The sequence below is a fragment of the Capra hircus genome, chromosome 1, assembly GCF_001704415.2.
Source record: "Capra hircus breed San Clemente chromosome 1, ASM170441v1, whole genome shotgun sequence".
In the NCBI taxonomy this organism is placed as follows: Eukaryota; Metazoa; Chordata; class Mammalia; order Artiodactyla; family Bovidae; genus Capra; species Capra hircus.
Genome location: NC_030808.1, coordinates 66,513,996 through 66,539,384, shown reverse-complemented (window position 1 = coordinate 66,539,384; position 25,389 = coordinate 66,513,996). Strand labels below are relative to the sequence as shown.

Genomic DNA, 25,389 nt, shown 5'->3' with positions numbered 1-25,389 from the left:
TTTTGTGTGGACATAAATTTTCATCGTAATTGGGTAACTATCTGGGGAGTGTGATTGCTGGGTCATATGGAAAGCTTTCTTAAAGAAAAAAACAAACTACCAAGCTGTTTTTCACTGTGGTTATCTTATTTTCTATTCCCACCAGCAAAAAATGACATGTTGTCTCAAACAAACAAAAAAAAAAGGATGTTGTTTCTCCACATTTTTGTCAGCCTTTGATATTATCAGTGTTTTGGATTTTATCCATTTTAACAGATGTGTGGGGTCATCAGTTTTGATTTGCAGCTTCCCAATGACACATGTTGAGTGTCTTTTCATGTTTATTTGCTATCAGTGTCTCTTGGACTCTTTTGGACAAGGTGTAGGTTGTATGGTTGAATGAGTGCCTGCTTTTATTTCTTCAGTGAATTATAGGATTTCCCTCCCACCAAAAGTTTTATGAAATTAAAAGCTTTGTTTGACTAAATTGTTCTATCAATTTAGGTACCTTGTAGAACTGGGCTGTATCAAGCCACTCTGTGATCTCCTCACAGTCATGGACTCTAAGATCGTACAGGTTGCCCTAAATGGCTTGGAAAATATCCTGAGGCTTGGAGAACAAGAAGCCAAAAGGAATGGCACTGGCATTAATCCTTACTGTGCTTTGATTGAAGAAGCTTATGGTAAGCGAGATTAATAGATGTCCTGAAAATATTTTTTTTTCTCCGTGCTTTTCTGGCCTGTTCACACCTGTCATTAGCAAACTCATACAAAAAATTTCTCCTATAAATATTTAGTATGCATCATGGGAAAACAGATGCATTGTAGATGTGAAGAGAAGCAAGTATCCTAAGTTTAGCCCTTTTTACATTGGACTGTTAGGATCTTCTGTTCCCTGATGCTGCCCGCCATTATGATTCTTTTGTATTCTTACTAGTACATCTCAACCTCAAGAGCACCCATATCTACTGTAGACAACGCCCCATTCCACTTCTTTTCTAAGATTTTAGACTTCTGATTTTGCATTGCATTTCCCAGTTCTGTGCTCCTAACTGTAAAGATTTCTAGTTTCATTAGAAACAGTCGAGTCACGATCTGCCTTTTGGTTTCCTCATTCTTCCAATCTCAGTTCTAACTGTACCTTTAATCATTGGTTTACCATTGTACTTGATAACTTTTACATTCCCTAAGTGATTTTCATGTATAGCCACTATTGAAAACCACTACTCTAAGGTGTATTTATTCCTAAGATTGGAATTAGGGGTCATAGGGGACAGGCATCTTCAGATTTATCAGATAATGCAGAATTGTTTTCTAAAATGACTTTAGCAGTTTACCACTTTGTAAAAGGCTTGATTATAAAAACTATATTCCTGCATAGTGTAAGAAGTTTTGAAATGTATAAAAAGACAAATGTTCCTTTATCCAGATATTTTGCTGTAGAAATCTTGTTAATTTTTGCGTGTGTGTGTGTGTGTGTATATATATATATGGTTTTTAATATGTATATTTTTTTTTTTCTGAGCACTGTTAACATTTATTTCCAGTATTGCTGTAGCCATTAGATTGCTTATAAGCTGTAGGTAAAAGAAAGCCTAGCTCAGATGTACTTAAACTTAGTAAAGGGAGTATGTGTTGGCTAGTTGTCCTGGTTGGATTTCTTCCTTAAAGCAATGTAAATTGATTCTGGCTGATTGATTTATGGATGTTACACCTTTGTTGAAATGATACTGGTTAGCTCAGAGCCTGGATAGATAGAACCAGAGCTAAGAATAAACTTAGGCCACAGACACAGTCCAGTGGGAAAACTTCTGCTACTGGCCTTAGGCACAGGATGATGTGACTGTTACAGAAATTGCTGCTTCTGGGGACTGGCTGTTGCTTGCACACACATTTAAGATGTCAGTTTGCAATACTGCTATTCAGTTGTAACTGGAGGAATATTTTCTGTGTTGCAGAATGCTTATGAGAAGTAAGTAGAGAATCTTCCTTTACATCAGAGAAACAAACATGGCAGAATACAGTTTTATTAAAATTTCTAACAGATTTTTAAAAAATTCTTCATTTTAGGCCTGGATAAAATTGAATTCTTACAGAGTCATGAAAACCAAGAGATCTACCAGAAGGCCTTTGATCTTATTGAGCATTACTTTGGGACGGAGGATGAGGACAGCAGCATCGCACCCCAGGTTGACCTCAGCCAGCAGCAGTACATCTTCCAGCAGTGTGAGGCACCTATGGAAGGTTTCCAGCTTTGAAGCAATCTCTGCTTTCATGTCCCTGTGTCAGACCAGGCTACCCAGTCAAGTCCTCTTGTGGAGCCCACAGTCCTCATGGAGCTAACTTCTCAAATGTTTTCCATAATACTGTTTGCGCTCATTTGCTTGCCTTGCGCACCTGCTCTCTTACACACATCTGGAAAACCTTTGGCTCTCTGTGGTGGAATACCCTTCTAATAAAAGGGTAATAACCAGAACGGCCCACTCTGTTATGGAAAACCCTAGGCTTTCGAGATCCGCACTTACATATTATAGAGTCATGGGAATATGCACATGTTAATGTGGCTCCCTTTTTTTTTGTGGGGGAAAAAGAGGACTCCTCATTCCCTTTAATGTGGGAAAAATACTGACATTAAAAGATGAGACTAAATCTTTACCTTGAATTTCACACAACTACTTGCAACAAGGGAGATGTTTAGACCTGTTGTGTACTTCAGAGTACTTTTCATGAGTTCTTCCACAGTGAACCCTTGGAATAACTGGTGGCTTTTTCTAGCCAAATTTGCATTAATCCTTAGTGAGATTGGATGGTTTTCTTTCCTCTATTGACGCCATTCTCCACAGATAGTAAACCATCCGCTCCCTCACCTTCAGCCTTCAGTGAATGTGCTTCTAGTTGTCAGGAATGCTGAAGAATTAACACTTTGACTCTTAAATGTGATACTGGTTTGAAGAGTCCCTTAGAGCAGAAAGGAGAGGGGCACATATTAATTTGTATGGCTGTTGCTTCTCTTTGGTCTTACATGTCTTAGGGTTTGGAAGTGGTACAGTTCTAATACTGGTATGAAGATTTAGAATCCTTAGTGATCAAAACCATATCCTGTAATTCAATAAAAAAGTTAAAAACAGGAAAAAAAAAAAAACCCCTCTGATTTCCCCAAACTTAACCAGTGTGACTAGGGCTGTTTCTGCATTAAAACAAATGTTTCAGGCTTTGTGGTCCTGATCAAGGTCCTCATTAAATTGGAGTTCACCCTAGGTGCTGTTCCCTTCTGTGACTGGCAAATAACATATGCTTCTAAAGGCTACTTAGGGACTTTTTTTTCCTTAGTTAGGTGCAGCTGGATTCTAGTGTATTCATGCTGCGCATAAGTAGCATCCTTATTTTCAATGACCATCTTCTGGACAGACCTGTTTAACCCAAATAAGGGCAGTGATCTTTTTCTTATGACCTCATTGTTCCCTAATCATTTCATCTCCTACTAGTGCTGCCCAGTCAAGTCCCTTCCATAAAATAAAAAGTTTCTACCTTCTGGCTCATTTAATGACTACGACCTCTACCTACAAATGGCGCTTCCAGTACTGTCTTCAGTGATCCACATTTGTGCTCGGACTGGAATGAGAAAAATAAGCTTAATTGCCAAGAGAACTGCAACTGAGTTCAATACGATTTCTTGGTGCTAGTTGGCCATCTTGACTCAATGTTGGGACATTATCAGAGAAGATTTTTTGTTGATGTGCTGTTCAAAATGAATTCTGAAGGAAAGTTGCTCAGTTCTTTTTAAGAGAATATCCTTTTAAACCTAGAATTCATTATAACCCCAAAGTGTAACTATTTGAAAGTTCCCCTGACAAGCCGTTATATCTCTGGTAAATCCTGCTGAACATTAGGGATATTCAGAGCTTTCATACCTCATCATGTTGTTTAAACCACCAACTTATGTGATCTGATTTAAACTTTAATAAGAAATCCACTTCATTCAAAATAGAAAGATACAAAGAACATTTATCAGCCAAGTGTGTGACGCATTCTTCGCATCTAGTCTGTAGCTGTGTCTGTGCTCTGGAATGGATACCGTCTGCTGATGTCTGTTATTGATGGAGCAGCCACTGCAAAACTAGTCAACTCCTTCTATAACTGTTACTTTTTCTAGTGCTGCTTTGTGCTGAAAGAACATTTTAGTTTACTGCACTTGACCTGTAAAAGACTTTCTTTGTAATTTTAGGGACAAATTAGGTGGTTAATTTAAAGAAAAACTTTCAATGTTGCCTTTACGTCACATTAAAATATAACTTCTTTCAGAAGGGTAATAGAAGCACTGAATGATAGTAAAACTCTTGTTTTTAGCTTTGACACTTTTTGTGGCTGAGTTTTTTTTTACTTGTAAATTACTGGTAACATCATTTCTCTAGGATGTTTTAAATCATGTCCCTTCTATTGGATAATTTTAAAAATTTCAGCTTGTTTTGATAAATCAATTTGAATGGAAAAAATATAAAATGAAGTTTCCCCTAATTAGCAAGCAAAGCATACACTGGGAATTTTTGTTAGCAACTGCAGGTGTCTCAATGAATGAAGTAAAACAAAATCCATTTAACTAATATAGTTTATTGTCTGTCTGAAAAAAGGAATTTATCTTGCTCCTGTCCTAGAAGTTCATGAGCCATGAGATAGCTAATTTTTTCTTGCAGTAAGTTTTTAAAATATAAAGGTTGGAATTGATTAAAAGTTAAATCCCATCATAACTGTTGGAACTGATAAAGCAGCCTTTTTAGTTAACAGAAGGACATTTTAGAAGGTAGCTGTTAAAAGTCCTGTTTTTAGTTCTCTACCTGGCAGACTGTTAATTTACTTTCACTGAGATGTTAGTCATTACAAAAGCATGCTAATTTCAACACAGGAAAACTCTTCTGTAGTTTTATATACCGCTCTGGGGGAAAGTGGCTTGATTTTCCTTTCTCCTTTATTATTTCCTCTAAACTTTCAAAGTGTATTCTTTGAAATGAGAACTTTAGTTGGGGGGGGGTGGGATGGGAAGCATTGATAACATTTGGGATGTAAAGACACTTTGTATCTGAAGGATCAGCAGGTAGATATGTGTTAGACTGAAAGACACCTAGAAAGGTAAAGGTGATAGGTATGAAGAATGTGAGATTTAGGAGACACAGTTCTCCATGGAACACTTTATGTTGTCACTAAGTAATTAGAACCTTTTTACACTTTGTCAGCTGTACTGTTGAAAATTCTGTTGCCCTAGGATTGTACCTTCCATCTGCCAGAAAAAGCTGAATGAACTCTGGGTTGTTTTTCATCATTATTGTCACAGATATAAACTTTTGACAGTTACCCCATAATAAATCTGAATTATCCCAGATTGTTGCTGATTTTGCATAAGAAAAAATATGTTGTATATTTTATTAAGCAGACTGTCAGCTATCCTCTGTTGTACATGGCCACCCACGGGCAACTATGAATTTACTTTTCCAGTGCTAAATAAATATTTCAGTTATTTAACCCCCCCAATTTGAGGTTGCATTATGAAAGTTTTCCTCAGCTTAAAGAATTTTTCATTTTGTGAACATTTTAATATCAAGAGGCAAGTCATTATAGCTGTTTAAGGGCTTGGGACTTTCTGCCTATATTGGAAATTGTGATGTCTAAGAGTGATTTTCAGTAAAGAGGGGATCCACTTTTAGGAAGAAGTATTATTTGCTTTTCATACTTACTACGTTCTACCTCTTACATTCCAAAATTTGCTCAGACAGGTGTACCTATTGTGGAAGTCTCATCTGAATTTTTTGCCATCTGAAGCTGTTAGCTCCAGCTGTTAGCTTTTGTTAGCACCATTTTTCTTCTGTTATGAGGTAAGCAGAGTAAATATATATGTCTACCCAGCTGAGAAATATTTGTGGCTACCTTTTTCTATCATCAGAAGTTAAAAACTTTATATATGTGTGTGTATTTTTAAAGTAATGAAGACCAGATGTGGCACTACTAGTCCAGTGAGTCTGCTCTCATTTGGATAGTATTCTGTAACATGCTTTACTGTCAGGAAAAGGTAGTAACAGTGGGTACCAGAGCATCATAAAGGTGTGATAAAACAAATACCTCTGTATGCTGACTTTTAAAATAGCAGATTGCTACCAGACATAAAATTCATCTGGAAGTTTGGAGTAAGGAGAAAGGATTAAGGGTAGATGAAGTTCCATTCTGTTTTCAGCTAGGAGTAGACAAAGGAATCCTAGTCTGTTTTCTTACAGGTCAGATAAAGGGAACTAGTCTTTATTTGAACCACTTTAGTCTTCCAGGTGCCTGGTTAAGGACTTTTCACTTTTTCTCATTTAATCCTCTTAACTACCTCTTTAAGGTGGATAACTTGTCATTATGGTGACAAAATCAGGACTTAAGAGAATTTACTTTGCCTCAAAGTCACAAAGCTTAGACACTGTCCAAAGGTGGGGGAAAGCCCTGCAGTTTGTGTGTCTTGAAGAAAGCAGCAGTCACAAGTGTTCTGTGCCAAGAATTCCCAGAACAGGACATGGCAGCCACAGCTGGGCCAAGTTACTTGTTTTCTTGGGCCATTCTTATTATTATCAGCACCTTGAAATGACTAAATCGGGTATGAACTGCTTTTAGGCTACACAAATCCAGAGTGTAGAGACTCAATCCAAACATCTTTCCTCTTCTATGGTGCTAAAATTTTCTGTGACTTGACAAGTTAAATAACATGATTCATTGAGTTTAGTAGCATAACGGCTAAAACAAAGTACTGACACAGAGGGAGAAGGCTTTGGAATGAAGAATGTTGGCATAGAAAGCAGTGCCATCCATGGATGTGAATTTAACACAGCTGACTTCCTAAAGCATTATCAACCCAAGGAGTGTCCAAAGTTTAAAAAATGACCTTTTAATGTATGTTGTTATGTTCTGCTTACCTCGTCATTTTGACCACTCTATGTCCTTTTTCAAAGTGTTTTTACACTTTGATGTGGAATGGTTCTAATGATTCTTTGTACTTGAATGTGGTTGGTCAGGCCATGGATGAGTGCCTTGCACACAGTAGACATTCAATAAATATTAAATGACTGAAGGAATGTGCATCTATGTGATATTAGTAAAGGGTACTGGGCTTCCTTTATAGCTCAGTTAGTAAAGAATCTGCCAGCAATGCAGGAGACCCTGGTTCGATTCCTGGAAAGATCCCCTAGAGAAGGGATAGGTTACCCACTCCAGTATTATTGGGCTTCCCTTGTGGCTCAGCTGGTAAAGAGTCTGCCTGCAATGTGGGAGACCTGGGTTTGATCCCTGGGTTGGGAAGATCCCCTGGAGAAGGGAAAGGCTACCCACTCCAGTCTTATGGCCTAGAGAGTTCCGTGGACTGTATAGTCCATGGGGTCACAAGGAGTCAGACACGACTGAGTGACTTTCACTTGGTTACAAAAGAAAGCTCAAAGGAATTCTTTTATGCTGCTCTTTGAAACCAGGATAAACAACTCTTAAAAGCTAGTGTCTCAGCATGTGTTTTATATGTAGTTCCCTTTCTGGAGACATAATTTGACCTTAAGTTTACAAAACCAAACACTGTCCTAACACAAGTTTTGTTACATAAAGAAAAACTCAAAAATGCCTCCTGAGAAGAGTTAATGGGTATATTTTATAGGGTAACTAATATTACCAACCCCATGGTTATATATACACCAGAAATAGCTCATCAGTCTCTTTTGGTATACTCTTAAGAAGACAAAAAATTTTGGCCGATTATATCCAACGAATGTGGAAGCTCGCGGTTGCCTTAGACTACTCAATTTTTCATTTTTACACATTGCATATATTGCTGCATGAGAATATTTTCTTTATGCATTCCTCCAATTTAAGTGACAAATCAGTAGAAACAGAAAGATGTATTTATTCATTGTGATTGCTTCTCTACCATTTTTGAGAGATTTCACTGACCAGGTATTTTTCCAAAAACAAAACAGTCTTGGTTCCTGCAGACTACACGATCATCCATAGTACACAACTGTTGGTTTTACAAATTTATGAAAGCTTGCTTAGATGACTGTTGCCCCCATTTCATTCGCCATTTTGGAAAAAAGTATTCTAATTTTAAAATCAGTACGTGGTCATTTCTGTGATCTTCATTCGTTTTCCAAAGAATAAAATTACTCTCTCAATTCCTTTATCTATGCCCACTTAATTGGAGGAAGCCAAAGGAGCCCAGAGGGCGTCAGTATGGACCACTGCCTTATATAGCACACTTGGGCCCAGCATTATTCATGGGTAAACAAACGCAGAAGGCCACAGTGGAGAGGGATCTGGACAGGCCGGAGTGCAGATTAGCATACAGAGTGTAGAATCTTTCAAGATTAACTTCTGATGATGAGAGCCCTCTGGGGAAGTCCACACTGACTGTTCTGGTTTGCTGAGGGCAGTCCTGGTTTTAAAATCACACCTGTTAATTTAGTGCCCTCTTTTACTTTAAAAAAGTTTAGATAAGTTATATGGCCATCCCATATTTAGCCCAAAGAGATTTTCATATATTTCAATTGGTGGTGGTGGTAAGCAACTGGCTATGTTCAGATTTCAATTATGCTTGATTTTTGAGGTCTGGATTTGGCAATTGGACTTACTATGAAGGAAGTTGGTCAAGTTGTTCTGTAGTATAGGAATCACCCCCAGGCCATGTTAACTCATACCTACCCTCCCAATTTTTTTAATATTAAAAAAATGACCCATTTGTGGTGGTATTTCTTTGTGTCTTTTTAATTTAAAAAAATTTTACAATGTCGTGCTGGGTTTTGCCATACAACACTGTTAACAATAGGCACGACATGGCAACCTAGTTGTCCATCAACTGATGAATGGATAAACGTGGGAAATACATACAATGGAATATTAGTCATTAAAAAAGAATAGATTTAGGTCAGTTCCAGTGAGGTGGATGAACCCAGAGCCTACTATACATAGTGAAGTAAGTCAAAAAGAGAAAAACAAATACTGTACATTAACACATATATGTGGCAATATTTCTACTTAGACTAGCTCCACCTTTACTGGATGGCAGGGAGCATAAACCTTTCAACCACAGATGAGGCTTTCAGTTCTAAAATGTTTATGGGAAATTTAAAGAAACTTTAATGGGAGAGAAACTTACAAAATCACTTATCTGGTGAAGAGTAAACATAGCAAAAAGAAATTAAAAACGGGACCAAGTAAACATTTCTTGATTGTTAGTCACTCAGTCACGTTGGACTCTGCGACCCTATGGACTGTAGCCCACCAGGCTTCCCTGTTGATGGGATTCTCCAGGCAAGATACTGGAATGGGTAGCAAGATACTTCTGCACGGTTATCTTCCTAACCCAAGGATCATACCCGAGTCTCCTGCATCGCAGGCAGATTTAATGTCTGAGTCACCAGGGAAGAACTTGAAGAGTCCCAAATACAAATCTCCAGTTATGGCTTCAGTCACTTTGTACTTATATTAGTATTCCCTGTTCCTACACACTCCACAGTTGCTGACGCTCCCCTCTTCCTAAGGAAGTGAAGCTATGATACTCTTTGTTCTAATTCATAATGAGTACAATATCAGGACTATATGTGCTGAACATGACTAATGAATAAAGATTTAACTATATTCATAGCTTTTTCTTTACATGAGTTCTGGATACTATTCATACAACGTTCCAGATACTGAGAAATGAATAATGGAAATTTCTCCACTGAAATTTTAAGAAAATCTGATGAAAAATTATTTCTGGATATTCCTGTCAACACATTCTTAATTGTGTGCCCCCTTACTATCCCTCATGCTTGTGACATTTCTAGTGGGCTAGATATACTCAAGTACCAACACCCATCCTAGCCCTCATACTAGTGTTTACCTTGTTAAATACTCAATGGACATGAATCTAAGCAAATTCCAGGAGATGGTGAAGGAGAGGGAAGCCTGGCATGCTGCAGTTCATGGGGTTGCAAAGACTCAGACGTGACTTAGCAACTAAACAACAATTTCCTTTCTTTACTCTCTGTTGGAAAAATACAGATTTTATATTCTTTGAAACAAAGCCTATGCTTTATTCTGTGAAGCGCTTTTAAATTTTTTCATGAATTTAGAGTGTTTCTAAGCTTCCCAGTAACAATCACATTAATCCTATCAAACAGGAGGAGGAAAGAAGAGGCAGAAGGTGTTTAATCAGTTTAAAATAATGTATAAAAACGATGCTCCAAACCATTTTAAAGATGCTCTTCCCATTCCTGGCACCTCATTGTGTTTATACCATTAATTTGCACTAGCTAAGACAACAACTGTGTAAATTCCAAATTAGAGTAGTAGGGTGTTTAAGTAATGAGGTTTTTACTAGTTTACTATAGGTGTAATTATGCTGTTGTGCCTTACAAAAACAAGACCTTCAGTTATCCCCAATAAGTATAGATAGGGGACTCTTTTGTTTCCAAATGCTTTAATTCTTTACTGACAGAAAAGATCATGAGACATATTTGCCTCTTGACTTCAACCGGCTAGCAGGAAAGCCTTTCAAACAGAACACAAACAGCCTCTCTTGGGCACTCTTTATTGAGCAATTAGGATTGGCCCTCCCTATGTGGGTTACACAGCCTCAGATACAACCAACCACAGATGAAAAATCCTACCCCCTAATATCGGTAAAGTTCCAAAATGCAAAACTTGCTTCACCTTGGCAACTACTTACATAGCATTTATATTGTATTAAGTACTGTAAGTAATACAGAGATGACTTATAGGGAAGGATATAAGTAGGTTACATAAAAACACCACATCATTTAATACAAAAGAGGAGCATCCAGTGGATTTTGGTATGATGTGTGGAGGGAAGGGAAGGTGGGGGCCCTTGAACCAATTAACCTGCAGATACCAAGGTATAGTCTATAAAGGATTGGAGAAACTAGTCAGGTTATCATTTTGGGTACACTATTCTTGAGTAAAGAATAATTTACACCTGGAAAGCACTTCCCTGGTGGCTCAATGGTAAAGAATCCACCTGCCAATGCAGGAGACACAGGTTTGATCCGACCCCAGTCTTCTTGCCTAGAAAACCCCATGGACAGAGGAGCCTGAGGGCTACAGTCTATGGGGTCGCAAGAGTCAGACACGACTTCGCGGCTAAACATCTGAAAAGCACGTATCCTTCACATAATTCACAGCCACTAATCACTTCTTAAAACTAGGGAGGGCTGGCTAAAGCCTAATTGCTGCTGCTGCTGCTGCTGCTAAGTCGCTTCAGTCGTGTCCGACTCTGTGCGACCCCATAGACGGCAGCCCACCAGGCTCCCCCGTCCCTGGGATTCTCCAGGCAAGAGAATCCCACTGGAGTGGGTTGCCATTTCCTTCTCCAATAAAGCCTAATTACGAGTAACTTTATTTATTTATTTTTTGTTTGGACTTCATTGGTGGCTCAGATAGTAAAGCGTCTGTCTGCCTACAATGAGGGAGACCTGGGTTCAATCTCTGGGTCGGGAAGATCCTCTGGAGAAGGAAATGGCAATCCACTCCAGTATTCTTGCCTGGAAAATCCCATGGACGGAAAACCTGGCAGGCTACAGTTCCCGGGGTCGCAAAGAGTCGGACACGACTGAGCGACTTCACTTTCACTTTGCACGTTTTCTACCCCATTCCACCTTTTCTGTTCCAAGCACCTAGGAGATCTGAACTTTGTCTTTGGAAACTTAAGCCATAAGGAAGTGCTAAAACGTTTGCTCATTTCCCCCGGCACTACCATGCCAGGCTACCTAGGCGCTAGCCTTTAAAGGCCTCTAAAACATATTTTTTATCCTTCCCGAACACTTAGGGAACACATTTAAACCTGGGCATAAATTTGGCTACGCTGCCCTCGCCTACTTGCAGGCTTTCGAACCCGCCACCAGGCTCCACATAACAGCTGGAGAAGAGAACGAAAGCCACCTGTGCAGCAGGAGCTTATACGGAGTAACCGGCGCTGAGTGGGCCCAGGAAGGCTCAGAAACGCAGTGTGAACGGCTTACATCCAAATCCATGCCCGCAGGCATCTCAAAATTCAGTTCTTTCTCGTCACACTGTTTCCCAAAAGTAATGGTCTCCGAAATACAGCAGCCCTCGCTATCCAGCGAGGTCTGGAAGAAGCCCTTCCTGCAGAGGCCGGAAGGAAACCCCAGCGTCCGCTTTTGCGCAAGCATTAGCGACTTCTACAAGCCTCCTCGGCTTGGAAGCCGTGGGAGGGGCACCCTCTGCGCATGCGCCCTACGCTCCCTGCGCATGCGCCCAGCTCCCGACTGTCATGCGCATGCGTTATTCCTTAACGCAGCTGTTTGGAGTGTCGGCCGGAGGTGTGGGCGTTAGGAAATCGTGTGTATCCAGGTTTTTGCTTAGCTTCTCAAATCTTGTTTAAAGCGGCGATTATTCATGCTCCAAGTACACTGTCTAAAGTCAGGCAGGTAGGGGTGCTGAGTACTCAGATATTTCAGAGCTGGGGGGGAGAGGCGGTGAAAAATATTTTCTGTAGCTTTTCCCCCCCACACCCCACCGCTTGCAGCTTTGAAGCGCGTTATATAGTCACAAAACACCCAGCATTAATACCTTACTTGCCGACAGCGCACGGGACCGTTTCAATAATATTTCTGAAGTATTTATTTCCAGAAGCAGCGAGGAAAAAGTGAAGCGGTGCAAGCTGTGCTGCTGAACCAGTGTATATCGTCGTTTAAAAACGATCCGGAAATTAGTCACTAAAAGACTTTTTTGTTTGTTTTTGTTTGGAGTCCGATGTTTTTTATGTTCATTTTGCTGTATACAAAGCCAAAATACGGGCTGCTTGGTTCAAGACCGGACATCTAGCCAACCTACAGACTTTGAGCTTCAGAGTCATGACTACAGAGCAGTCAGGAAATGCGAAAGCGGAGCCGGCTCTCCCCTCATCTGCCAATCAGAGCAAGGCAGTGTCTGAAAAACCAAACTACGCTCTGAAATTCACTCTGGAGGGACATACGGAAGCAGTATCATCAGTTAAGTTTAGTCCTAATGGAGAATGGCTAGCAAGTTCTTCTGCTGATAAAGTAATTATAATTTGGGGAGCCTATGATGGAAAATATGAGAAAACGCTTAAAGGACACAATCTTGAAATATCAGATGTTGCCTGGTCATCAGATTCCAGTCGTCTTGTTTCTGCCTCAGATGATAAAACTCTAAAACTTTGGGATGTGAGATCTGGAAAATGTTTGAAAACACTTAAAGGGCACAGTAATTACGTTTTTTGCTGTAATTTCAACCCACCGTCCAACCTCATCATTTCAGGATCTTTTGATGAAAGCGTGAAAATATGGGAGGTGAAAACAGGCAAGTGCCTTAAGACTTTGTCTGCTCATTCTGACCCAGTTTCTGCTGTTCATTTTAATTGTAGTGGGTCCTTGATAGTATCAGGCAGCTATGATGGTGTCTGTCGAATCTGGGATGCTGCATCAGGTCAGTGTTTAAAAGCACTTGTTGATGATGATAACCCTCCTGTCTCTTTTGTAAAATTTTCTCCAAACGGTAAATATATTCTCATTGCAACTTTGGACAATACTCTTAAACTATGGGATTACAGCAGAGGCAGATGCCTGAAGACATATACTGGTCATAAGAATGAGAAATACTGCGTATTTGCCAGTTTTTCAGTTACTGGTGGAAAATGGATTGTCTCTGGTTCAGAGGATAACCTGGTATACATTTGGAACCTTCAAACTAAAGAGATTGTACAGAAATTACAAGGTCATACAGATGTGGTAATCTCAGCAGCTTGTCATCCTACAGAAAACATCATTGCGTCAGCAGCATTAGGAAATGACAAAACAGTTAAATTGTGGATGAGTACTTACTAAACCCTTTAGAAATCAAGTAGTAGAGTCAAACTGGCCAAAAAAAGATTAGGTATTTTAAAAGATGGTGTTCTCTCAATTTTGGCATGTATTTTGTTTTGTTTTTTAACATTGTCTTGCATTATAAGAATTTAAGAACTTTTTCGAGATCCAACCAGTCCATCCTAAAGGAGATCAGTCCTGGGTGTTTTGGAAGGACTGATGCTAAAGCTGAAAGTCCAATACTTTGGCCACCTCATGCAAAGAGTTAACTCATTGGGAAAGATTCTGATGCTGGGAGGGATTGGGGGCAGGAGGAGAAGGGGAGGACAGAGGATGAGATGGCTGGACGGCATCACCAACTCGATGGACATGAGTTTGGGTGAACTCTGGGAGTTGGTGGTGGACAGGGAGGCCTGGTGTGCTGCAATTCATGGGGTCGCAAAGAGTCGGATACGACTGAGCGACTGAACTGAACTGAACTGAACCAAGCCTCAGTTTGCAAAGTAAGACAGTTGGAAATGCAAGTTTACATCCCAGGGTTTCTGACTGGAATCTTGATGTCTGATTAATCTCTTGTGTCTGTCCTTGAACAGATTCTCATTTTCCTTTCAGTGACTATTCTAGAGGGTCATTGTATTTGATAAAATTTAGAAGTAAAGCTCACAAAACAGGATGACTGATTAAATGAGAGGAACAAGGGAGTTTGGAATAACTCCACAGTATTTGGTGTGGGAGATCAGAAGAGAATAAACCTGGGATGGTGGTGGACTGGAGATTTGTCAGACGCTACTCCCACAGTTTAAGTGACAGCCTACATGATGGGATGTGAAATGGTCTGTGGAATCAAGTTTGTAATTTGGGAAAAAAACAAGTAATGGCTGTATCTGTTCTGAATCTTTTTACCAAGATAAAAAGTAAAACCAAATCAAATTAAGGCATTTTACTGTGAGAGGCATTTACCTCACTACCATGTCAGACAGCCCTCTCCTGATTCTCAGGGCAAGCTCAACGTCTGAGTAGTAAAGCCTCTTATTATGCCTGAACTGCCCACTCTGCCCATGCTACAAACTCAGTTCAGAAATCACCGCTTTGTGGAACCATCACTGCCTGCCTGTGCTGTAGTGGTTTCACAGGCCATGCGTCCAGTAAATTATGAGCTCTGTAGACTCTGTATGTTTTATTCATCTTTGTATTCTCAGTTTTTGTACATAAAAGGGACTCAAGTAATGTTTGATTAATGAAATGAATTATACCACCATCACAACTTCACTTGTTGCCTGATTTCAATAAATTTTGGAGTCAATTCCCCATACCATTATTTTTATTAAAACTTAAAAGTACCTAGCCATAGCCTCACATGTTAATTCAAACAGGGTTTATAGGAAATATAAATTGGAAAACATTTTCTGTCCCTTTTACCTGTAGAAACATGATAAACATGGAAAAATAATTCCGAAATTAAGCAAAAAATAGTAATATCACTTAATTGAAAGTGGATACTATAGAATACAAAAGACAGTTTTGTCCTTGTTGCTTATAATCGTGCTCATGAAGTCTGATTTGCTTGAGAAGTTGTAAGCAATATAAGATACTATAATTACTAGTAGGGTGTGTGACAGCTCAAGTTAATACGTGAGGCTACTGGGAGAAGTGGGATCAGATGGGGGAAGGTCTTAAATTCTGGTCATAAAATTTATATTCAACCCCAAAAGAGGCAGTCACTATTATAAGTTACTAAAGAGGACAGCTGACACAAAATGATGATATAAATTCTTGCTGCATGGTAGGGTTTTTGAGCTTTGACTTAAACATTTTACAACAATAGATCTTTAAGAATACAACACTTTAAAAAATTTTTAAATGCTTCTTTGTAAGTTAAAATGGTATTATGAAGAAAAATGACTTACTTAAAAAAAAAACATTAGATTTACCCATATTTAAAATCTACATTTAGACAATATGTAAGTATTCCAAAATATTCATCAAGGAAGACTAATCTGCTAAAATGTATATAAAGTAATGCTTTTTGATGATTAAATTTTCAAGTGATAAAAATCAAAGAGCTTGGTATCTAAAAGCTAAGGTCAAAGTACTCTAGATAGATAGATACAGTTATCAGATGGATTATGAAGCTGTAGAGTAGTACATTAGGTTTTACTATTTTATTAAACTAAGTTCCCAAACAGCTGCATATATTATTTATTCTGATAGAACCCTCTGAATGTTTATAAGGACTTGCCATCCTTTAAAACTTATGAAGCATGTGAGAATAAATGAAATACTTAAATAGAAACCAGCATCCATAGCTAAATATGAGACAACTTGGCATCCCTGTCAGATTAAAGATATATATGAGGTACAAATGCTTATTTTTCAACAATAATAAAATGCATTTGATAGCTTTTGATAATTGAGAAATTTAGTGTAAAAGCAGAAGGAAAGGACCAGTTCGGAATTCTAAGCTACAGCACAGAAGAGGCAACTGTGCTGGCCCCAAGTAACTCCATGGTGCTGGGATTTCAAAATCCTCAGAAACTTGTGGCCAGAATGTCGTCATCACCTTGCCAGGACTTTTTCAAAGACTGTTCTAAAAACCTCTGTTTACCAGCACACCTGACAAAGGCAGAGTGTGGTCTGGCTGCTTCCCGGAGCTCTTGAGAAGCACCAGGGCATTCGGGGAGGTTAGCTCTTCAACGTGCCCCCGGGCAGTGTGCTCAACTGCCCCTCCTTACCCCTCCAGAAATGAGGACACACAAACCATTTGGCTTCTGGGGAGATGTCACTTTGGTAATGGGAATTAAAGAAGGAAATGGGACCTGACTATAAAGAAGAGTTAATAATAAAGTTCAAATAAGTCATCTCATTTTTCATTCTTTCATTTTGAAAAAAACAGGCTACATTTAACCTAGATCAAACTGTAGTGTTGGAGAAGACTCTTGCGAGTCCCTTCGACTGCAAGGAGATCCAACCAGTCCATCCTAAATGAAATCAGTCCTGGTGTTCATTGGAAGGACTGATGTTAAAGCTGAAACTCCAGTATTCTGGCCACCTGATGCGAAGAGCTGACTCATTTGAAAGGACCCTGATGTTGGGAAAGATTGAAGGCAGGAGGAGAAGGGGACGACAGAGGATGAGATGGTTAGATGGCATCACTGACTCAATGGACATGAGTTTGGGTAAACTCCGGGAGTTGGTGATGGACAGGGAGGCCTGGCATGGTGCGGTTCATGGGGTTGCAAAGAGTTGGACATGACTGAGAGACTGAACTGAACTGAAAGTTGTAAAATATAGACAAGTCATTTGTTTAAGAAAATTTATTTTTAGCTCTAGAGTGGAAATAGGGCAGCTCATATACCACATTCTTTTTAGTAAGGCCTATTGCTGCAGCATTATTTCTAGATCTTCAAAATCCAACCAACACCGACATATCTGCTACTCTGTTTTGGCCTTCATAGCAGCTTCTTCTCTCAGACGAGCTTTCTTTTCTAGGTTCAAGCTTGTTAAAGTCTCATTTCTTCTGGCAGCCTAAAGTGAAACGGATGTGAACAGTGATTATCTATGCCGGCTCGGGGAGGGTGTCATTCCCTGACGTGGCAAGTACAGGCATGGAGGAACAGCTCGCTGCTGGTGCGCCAGGCACAGCAGCCCTCTCCATGTGCCTTCTGCCTCCTCTAATGCTCCCAGTGTGGCAGTCCATCCATTCACGCACAAGAGAAAGGCCACACCTCTGCCTCCTCTTCCTTTCTGGCCTCTCTCTGTAAATCTTCTAGCCTCTCTTCTCCCTTTATATTTCCTTGTCTTTCTCTTTTCCTCTCTTTAGTATTAAATACCTTTTTGTTTCCATTTCTACCCCCCTTTTCCCTCCTCTCACTTTTCTTTGTTGCTACCATTTCTCCATCCCCAACTCATGTGTATACTTTCACACCCTTCTAGTTCCTTATTCTTCTTTTATCAAAAAACATTCCACTTTGGGGATCCCAGATTTCACCAAGTACTACCCTTGATGACTCCCAGCAGTGACTGCCTTGCCACTCCATCCTCTGAGAGTGAAGAGCAGTGGAGAAGATGCAACCGTCTTCTTCCCTTACTTCCCTCCCTCTGACTTGTTTCATCTCTGTGAAGCTTACATACACAGTCCAGTTTCAAATTTTCATACCAAATGAGTGAAACCAGCACCCTATAAGGTGGTGTTTTTCTTCAGAATTAAGTATGGAGAGGGGCAGAGAATCAGAATGGTTAGATGATGAAGAGGACAAAACAATGGCTAATTTCTCTCTTCTAAATCACAGTATGTTCAGAAGTTAGTCGTTCCTGTAGCATTTACCAACTTTTCAGAAACGGACAGTTCCATAAAAGAGAAATAATATTTATGGTATAGGACAAGAGAGGAGCTCTTTATACAGTGCATACCCTTTCACGAGGCTGGGGGGATCCCAGGGAGTGATCTGTTTCTGGAGTATTTAAACTCAGCTAGCATCATCAAGTAGACAAAAGCAATGCAGATTTCTCAGAATTCTTAAAATCCCTACATCCTGTTTTATATGCTTCTTTCTGTAGGTTCAGTCTGAGAGTTAAGCATAAAAAGTTAAAGAGGGAGGCAGGAAAAATACTGAAGTGGGGTAGGAACACAGTTGTCAAGAGAACTTCACCCAGGCCTCCACACTTGCCCTTCATGCTGTCATAACATCAGCCTAAATGGTTGGTATTTTCTAGTCTAAGACTCTCAAGCGAGTCAGAAGTTCACTTTTACTCTGGACTCACTGCACATACGGAAGTCAGTTATCACTGGGTTTGCAGAAGAACCCTTGTAAATTCTTGACAAAATATATAAGACATTTCTTTCCATGTGGAAGCTGTGATATATAGAATTAGACATGGGATTTAAATAATGGCTTGGCCAGTACTGCTGCACAGAAAAATATCTGTATTTTAATCACAAGATAGTAGTCGGCAAACTTGGCTCTACCTTTTTGTCTTGCCACTTACTAGCTATGTGACATTGGGAAAAGTAACATCTCTAGGTTTGGGTTCTTCTTTTACAAAACATGGATAAGAGAACTGACCTCTTAGGTTCTCACAATTATTGTGGTGATTAAGTACGTTGAACAATGTGCTGTGCTGTGCTCAGTTGCTTCAGTTGTGTCGGACTCTGTGCAACCCTATGGACTACAGCCTGCCAGGCTCCTCTGTCCATGGGATTCTCCAGGCAAGAATCCTGGAGCGGGTTGCCATTTCCAACTCCAGGGGATCACCCCAAGCCAGGGATCGAACCTGGGTCTCCTTCATTGGCAGGGGCATTCTTAACCACTAAGCCCAAGGTTAACAATACCTGTTATAAAATGAGCACTCAGTAAGTGGGAATACTTTCCCTGTCACCTCAATTAGGTCTAGCTTCAAACTGCGGCTCTGCTATTAGGGAGATGTGTGTGAACTTGGGTAAGTCACTAAGCTTTCTATGCTATGTTTCCTCATTTATAAATGAGGTCCTAATACTAGTATCTACCTTGCAGCGTTGTTGTAAGGTTTAACTGAGATAACAACAAGGTACCTGGAAGACGGTAAGACAGTTATTAACAATGACTGGATCTGTGGACCCGAATGCCTGTGTCCTGCTTAGGCGCTTAGACAGATGGCCCAGTTAGAACATCCAAGTAGAGAACAGTGATAAGAACACTCACCCAAACTAAGGCAGAGTGAGGATCAGTAAGTCCATGTACTGTGAGTGCTTTATAGACATGCAAGGAGGTATCAGTACATATCAGTGTCACACATCTTGTTTCACATTCCTTATCACACCTGTGACAACTAAGAACTTTTCTTACTTAACCAAAACTATTTTAGTTCTTCAGCATGCCAAAGTTAGGATTTTCTGTTTACCTCCAGGCATGATAATCTCAGATTTGGCCCTACCATATTTTATTTTGTTTCTTATCATTTCTTGTATAGGAAGTGACTTCTTCATCACAGAGAATAAAGAGTTAACCCCTGATTTCCTCCAGGTCTTTTGTGGAAAATACATAAAGATAGAGGGGATGTCCACTCTTACCTTCTTGCCCTCAATAATCATCAATACGCATCCTGCCACTGTCAAGGCAATCATTACATAGCTGATCTTCACCCGGACCTTGTTCTTTGCAGCATCGAGCATCTCAAACCTAGCAATACAGTGAGATCACGAGAGGAAGTTAAAGTTTCTGAGTTGCCAGAGGATATAAATCTCTGTGTCCCACAAATCAGGAGTGGAGTGGTGCCCATAAATATAAAAAAAGGAGGTGAGACCCAAAGATCTCGTAGGACTTTGGGGAAGATGGAGCATTTTCACAATTCACTTTATATTTTTATATAAATCACAATAAAGGGGTGGAGATGAAGATAGTGGGACTGAGGACTTCCAGCTACACACTATGCCAATGATGGGAAAGAATTTAGAGGATAAATTTATCCAAAAGTATGTGAAGATCTTCACACTTTAATAAATCTTGCTTGGACATCAGGAACCAGCTGCACTAGCTTTAGCATTGCAGCTAAATATCAGTTGAATCCTACTGCTTCAATTTATGCAAAAGTCAACAACTATAGTTTAATTGGAATAGGCTACACTCAGACTCTGAGGCCCGGTATGAAGCCTCCATTGTCTGCTCTGGTAGATGGGAAGAGTATAATGCTGGAGGTCACAAACCTGGACTTGCTCTGGAGCTGGAGGATGAAAGAAACCTCCAGGAATGGGTATCGGAAGATCTGACTTTAATATATTTGCAGTGTGACCAACAGGAGCCCCATATACCCAAGGTGATCAAAACAAAGGATGATCTAAAAGCTGTATTTAAATATTTAGATAGTTACTTATTAGTCGGTTTCTAGTTGAAAGGGTTATCTATCTAGTTACCAGTGCTGCAGTTGTGCAGTCACCTATACACTGCTGTGCTGCACTAAGTCTCTTCAGTCATGTCCAACTCTTTGTGACCCTATGGACTACAGCCTGCCAGGCTCCTCTGTCTGTGGGATTCTCCAGGGAAGAATATGGAGTAGGTTGCATGCCCTCTTTCAAAGGATCCTTCCAACCCAGGGATTGAACCCATGTCTCTTGCATCTCCCGCACTGGCATATGGATTCTTTACCACCAGCACCACCTGGGAAGCCTACACATTACTTAAATGTATTTAACTGTTAAAGGTGCTATCTGCCAATAATAAAACACACTTTTATGAAAACTGGAAAAAAAAAAAAAAGAAAAATCTCAAACAGTCTAACCAACCACCTAAAAGAACTAGAAAAAGAAGAACAAACAAAACCATAGCAGAAAAAAGTAAAGCTCAGCAAGGAAATAAAATAGAGTTTAAGAAAAAACACTGAAAAAAATCATTAAAACCAGGAGCTCGTTTTTTAAAAGGATAAACAAAATAAAAAAACTTCTGGCTAGGCTAAACAAGAAAAGAGAAAGGATCCAAATAAGAAAAATGAGAAACAAAAGGATAAATAATAACCAATGCCACAGAAATGCAAAAAAACCCAAAAAACCCAACCATTAAGAGTATACTTTGAACAATATATGCCAACAAACTAGACAATCTAGAAGAAATAGACAAGTTCCTAGAAACATACAGCCCAAAAATGAATCAAGCAGAAATAACTAATCTGAACATACTGATCACTGGAATTGAAATAGAGTATGTAGTACTAATAAAACAAAACTCTTTTCAAACAAAAGTCCAGGACCAGATGGCTTCACTGGAGAATTCTACCAAACACAGAACTTACAATGATATCTCTCAAAGTGCTCCAAAACATTAAAGAGGGGGGAACACTCCCAAAGCCATTCCATGAAGCCACCATCACCCTCATACCAAAATCATATAAAGACACTATAAAAAGAAAACTACAGGCCAATATCTTTGATAACTATAGGTGTAAAAACACTCAACAAAATACTAGGAAACTGAATCCAACAACACACAGAAAGGATCATACACCATGATCAAGCTGGGTTCATCCAGGGTCGCAAGGATGGTTCAACATATGCAGATCAATCAATGTGATACACCACATTAGCAAAAGAAAGACAAAGACCGTGTGATCATTTCAACAGAGATAGAAAAAGCATTTGATAAAGTTCAGTATTCATTCATGCTAAAAACTCTCACCAAAGTAGGTACAGAGGAAATTTTTAGAAATAATAAAAATGCTTAATAAAAGCATTTATGACAAATCCATAGTCAACCAAATACTCAACAGTGAACAGCTAAAAGTCTTCCCACTAAGTTCTAGAACATGTCAAGGACATTTGACTCACCACTTCTATTCATCATAGTGCAGTCTTGGATTGGAAGAATTAATACTGTTAAAACGGTCATCCTACCCAAAGCAGTCTACAGATTTAATGTGATTCCTATCAAACTATGCATGATATTTTTCACAGAACTAGAACAAATAATCCTAAAATTTATATAGAGCCACAAAAGACCCAGAATTGCCAAAGCAATCCTGAAGAGAAAGAACAAAGCTAGTGGCATAACACACCCAGACTTCAGACAATACTGCAAAGCTACAGTAATCAAAACAGCATGGTATTGGCACAAAAACAGATATGCAAATCTGGAACAGAACATACAAACCCACACACCTATAATCAATTAATCTTGGACAAAGAAGGCAAGAATACACAATGGAGAAAAGTCTATTCAGTAAGTGGTTTGGGAAAGCTGGACAGCCTTATGTACATCAATGAAGTCAAAACATGCCCTCATACCATACACAAAAATAAACTCAAAATGGCTTAAAGACCTAAATATAAGACATGACACCATAAAACCCTTAGAAGAGAACAAGACAAAACATTCTTTGACATAAATCTTACCAATATCTTCTTAGGTCAGTCTCCCAAGGCAAAAGAAAGAAAAGCAAAAATAAATTGGACTGAATTAAATTTATAAGCTTTTGCACAGTAAAGGAAACCACACACAAAACGAAAAAAAAAAAAAACCAAAACTTACAGAATGGGGAAAATATTCACAACTGATATGATCAACAAAGGCTTAATTTCCCAAATATACAAATAGCACATACAGCTCAATATCTAAAAAAACTACCCAATCAAATATGGGCAGAAGACCTAAGTAGACACTTCTAAAAAGAAACCATCAGGCACATAAAAAGACATCAAGAATCATCAAGAAAACCACAATGATGTATCACTTCAAGCCTGTCAGCATGGCTGACATCAAAAGACCACAAGTAACAAATGTTGGCAAGGATGCAGAGAAAAAGGAAGCCCTCATGCACTGTTGGTAGGAATGAAAACTGATACAGCCACTATGGAGAACCATATAGAGGGTCCTTTAAAAACCAAAAATAAAGTTACTATATGATCTGGCAATCTCACTCCTAAGCATATATCCAGAAAAGACAAAAACTCTAAAAGATACATGCACCCAAGTGTTCAGAGCAGCATTTACAACAGCCAAGACACAGATGACACAGTCACACACACACACCTATACACATAGACACACAGGCACACACATAAAATGGAATATTACACAGCTGAAAAAGATAATGGAAACTGCCATTTGGAGCAACTTGAATGGACCTAGAGATTATCATACTAAGTGAAGTCAGACAGGAAGACAAGTATCATATGATATCACTTAGATGTGGAATATAAAATATGAAATGAACTTATTTACAAAACAGAAATAGATTCACAGACATAGGAAATAATCTTATTTCCTATGAGAATGGAAGAGGGGAGGGATAACGGAGGGAAGAGAATGGAGCGGGAGGGATAAATTCAGTTTGGGATTAACAGATACACACATATATTAGATAAACAACAAGGATCTACTATGTAACACAGGGAACTATATTCAATCTCTTGTAACATAATAGAAAAGAATCTGAAAAAGTATGTATTGTGTATAACTGAATCACTTTGCTGTAAACTAAAACACCACACTTAAATCAACTATACCTGAACTTAAAAAAAAAAAAACAACACAGTAAGATTGTACAAATGTAAAGCAGGAAAAATAAGGGAAAAAAAAAGTATGAAGATGAAAAATGGAGCCTGGAACAAGGCAAAATAAAGAAAAAAAGCCAAAAAAGGGCAAGACATGGTAATCTACACTTGCCATGGTGGGCCCAGTTTTGGCTCTGTAGCAGCCAGTGCTAAAATGAACCAGTATCTATTTCTCCTTGAGGTTCTTAAGAAAGTAGTATATGATATAATGACATTCTGAATAACATCCTGACAATGTGCTGTGCTGTGCTTAGTCACTCAATCATGTCTGACTCTCTAAGACCCCATGGACTGTAGCCCACCAGGCTCCTCTGTCCATGGGGATTCTCCAGGCAAGAATACTGGAGTGGGCTGCCATGCCCTCCTCCAGGGGATCTTCCCAACCCAGGGATCAAACCCAGGTCTCCTGCACTGCAGGTGGATTTTTTTACCATCCGAGCCACACTGCAATGAGCTTCATAAGGTTCAACACAAAGCACAATTCAGAAAGAAAACAAACATGGGAGAGTTAAACAATGTGCTCTTTATATCCAGCTTTTGCTCTCTGCCTTGAACCAGGAAGAGATTTCAGGATACCTGGTATAGCAGAAAGATCCTTTAGGCAATGCTCCCTTAACATTTATCTTTTAACTAATGTTTTGGTAAAACTGAGTGACAATGAACTTGAGATTGTGCTCTTTGTCAAGTGCCTCCTATAACTGGTCTGCTGAATACAGACCTATGCACCTTGATAGAAAGTTTTGGGTTGGATTACCATTCTTACGTGAAAGCTAAATGGCCTATCAGGGAAGAGTCTAAACAGAAGGCGGCTTCATCTTGCCGATTCTGCAGGTAGGCAGTCTGTCCCAGTTCTACTACCTGAGTGTTTGGTGAGCATCAGGGCAGGGTATGTGGAGTCCTAATGGGCTCAGGATAGAGAACTAGCCTACTCAGTAGTATATAGGAAGTGATTATATCTAGGAGAATGAATTTGAGCGCTAACTTTTTTTCCCTCCTTATATTACTTTTCAAACTGGGGGGAGAAAAGTACTTTAAAAATGCATGGAAGGAGGCACAGGGTCCAGGATGTTGCAGACAGTAGGAGAAGAACCCTGAAAGCATATATACACTGATATAAGAGCTTGGATGCAGTGAGGGAGCAATGCGGATGGAGTCCTCTAGGCATTGAAGGTGGGAGGAACCAGGGACAACTGCTCAGAACATTGAATTGCTCTATTAAGAGCACCTGAGATCCCACCAACCACAACTACCCATGATGACAAATGTTTTATGTGAACTGGTATTTCCAACCGAAGTGCTGTAATCCTCAGGAAAAGTGATGTATTTTCCATTTGAGGGAACATAAAAAAGTAAAATGCATTTAAATAAGGCCACAAGGTTGCCCTCCATTCTATAGGGAGCAATAAGAACGGGTATGTTAAGCAGTGCTTGTTCAGAACTACCAGCACAAGGATAAACGGTGGCCAGGCCCAGAGAAGAGGCTGCTAGGGTGACTCGTGAAATCGTGCTTTGGGCTTGATGGTGTCTTGGGACCACCTACAAGTCAGA

The 25,389-nt window shown here is 39.5% G+C and overlaps 3 protein-coding genes across 4 annotated transcripts in view; 2 read left to right on the top strand and 1 right to left on the bottom strand.

Annotated features, from left to right (window-relative positions):
- KPNA1 (karyopherin subunit alpha 1) overlaps positions 1 to 5,502 on the top strand; it is a 69,301-nt gene extending 63,799 nt beyond the window's left edge. The window contains exons 13-14 of the mRNA XM_018045578.1: positions 484 to 662; positions 2,050 to 5,502. Of these exons, the coding sequence (XP_017901067.1) occupies positions 484 to 662; positions 2,050 to 2,237 (367 nt within the window). The 3' untranslated portion in view covers positions 2,238 to 5,502. The remainder of the gene's footprint in view (positions 1 to 483; positions 663 to 2,049) is intronic.
- On the top strand, positions 12,297 to 16,684 carry WDR5B (WD repeat domain 5B). Its single transcript, XM_018045533.1, has one exon. The coding sequence runs from the start codon at positions 12,855 to 12,857 to the stop codon at positions 13,845 to 13,847; it is 993 nt and encodes a 330-aa protein (XP_017901022.1). The 5' UTR covers positions 12,297 to 12,854; the 3' UTR covers positions 13,848 to 16,684.
- FAM162A (family with sequence similarity 162 member A) overlaps positions 17,126 to 25,389 on the bottom strand; it is a 39,315-nt gene continuing 31,051 nt past the window's right edge. For both annotated transcript variants that reach the window (XM_018045498.1, XM_018045468.1), the window contains 2 exons: positions 19,873 to 19,981; positions 17,126 to 17,351 (listed from right to left, as the gene is read on the bottom strand). In XM_018045498.1, the coding sequence (XP_017900987.1) occupies positions 17,259 to 17,351; positions 19,873 to 19,981 (202 nt within the window). In that variant the 3' untranslated portion in view covers positions 17,126 to 17,258. The remainder of the gene's footprint in view (positions 17,352 to 19,872; positions 19,982 to 25,389) is intronic.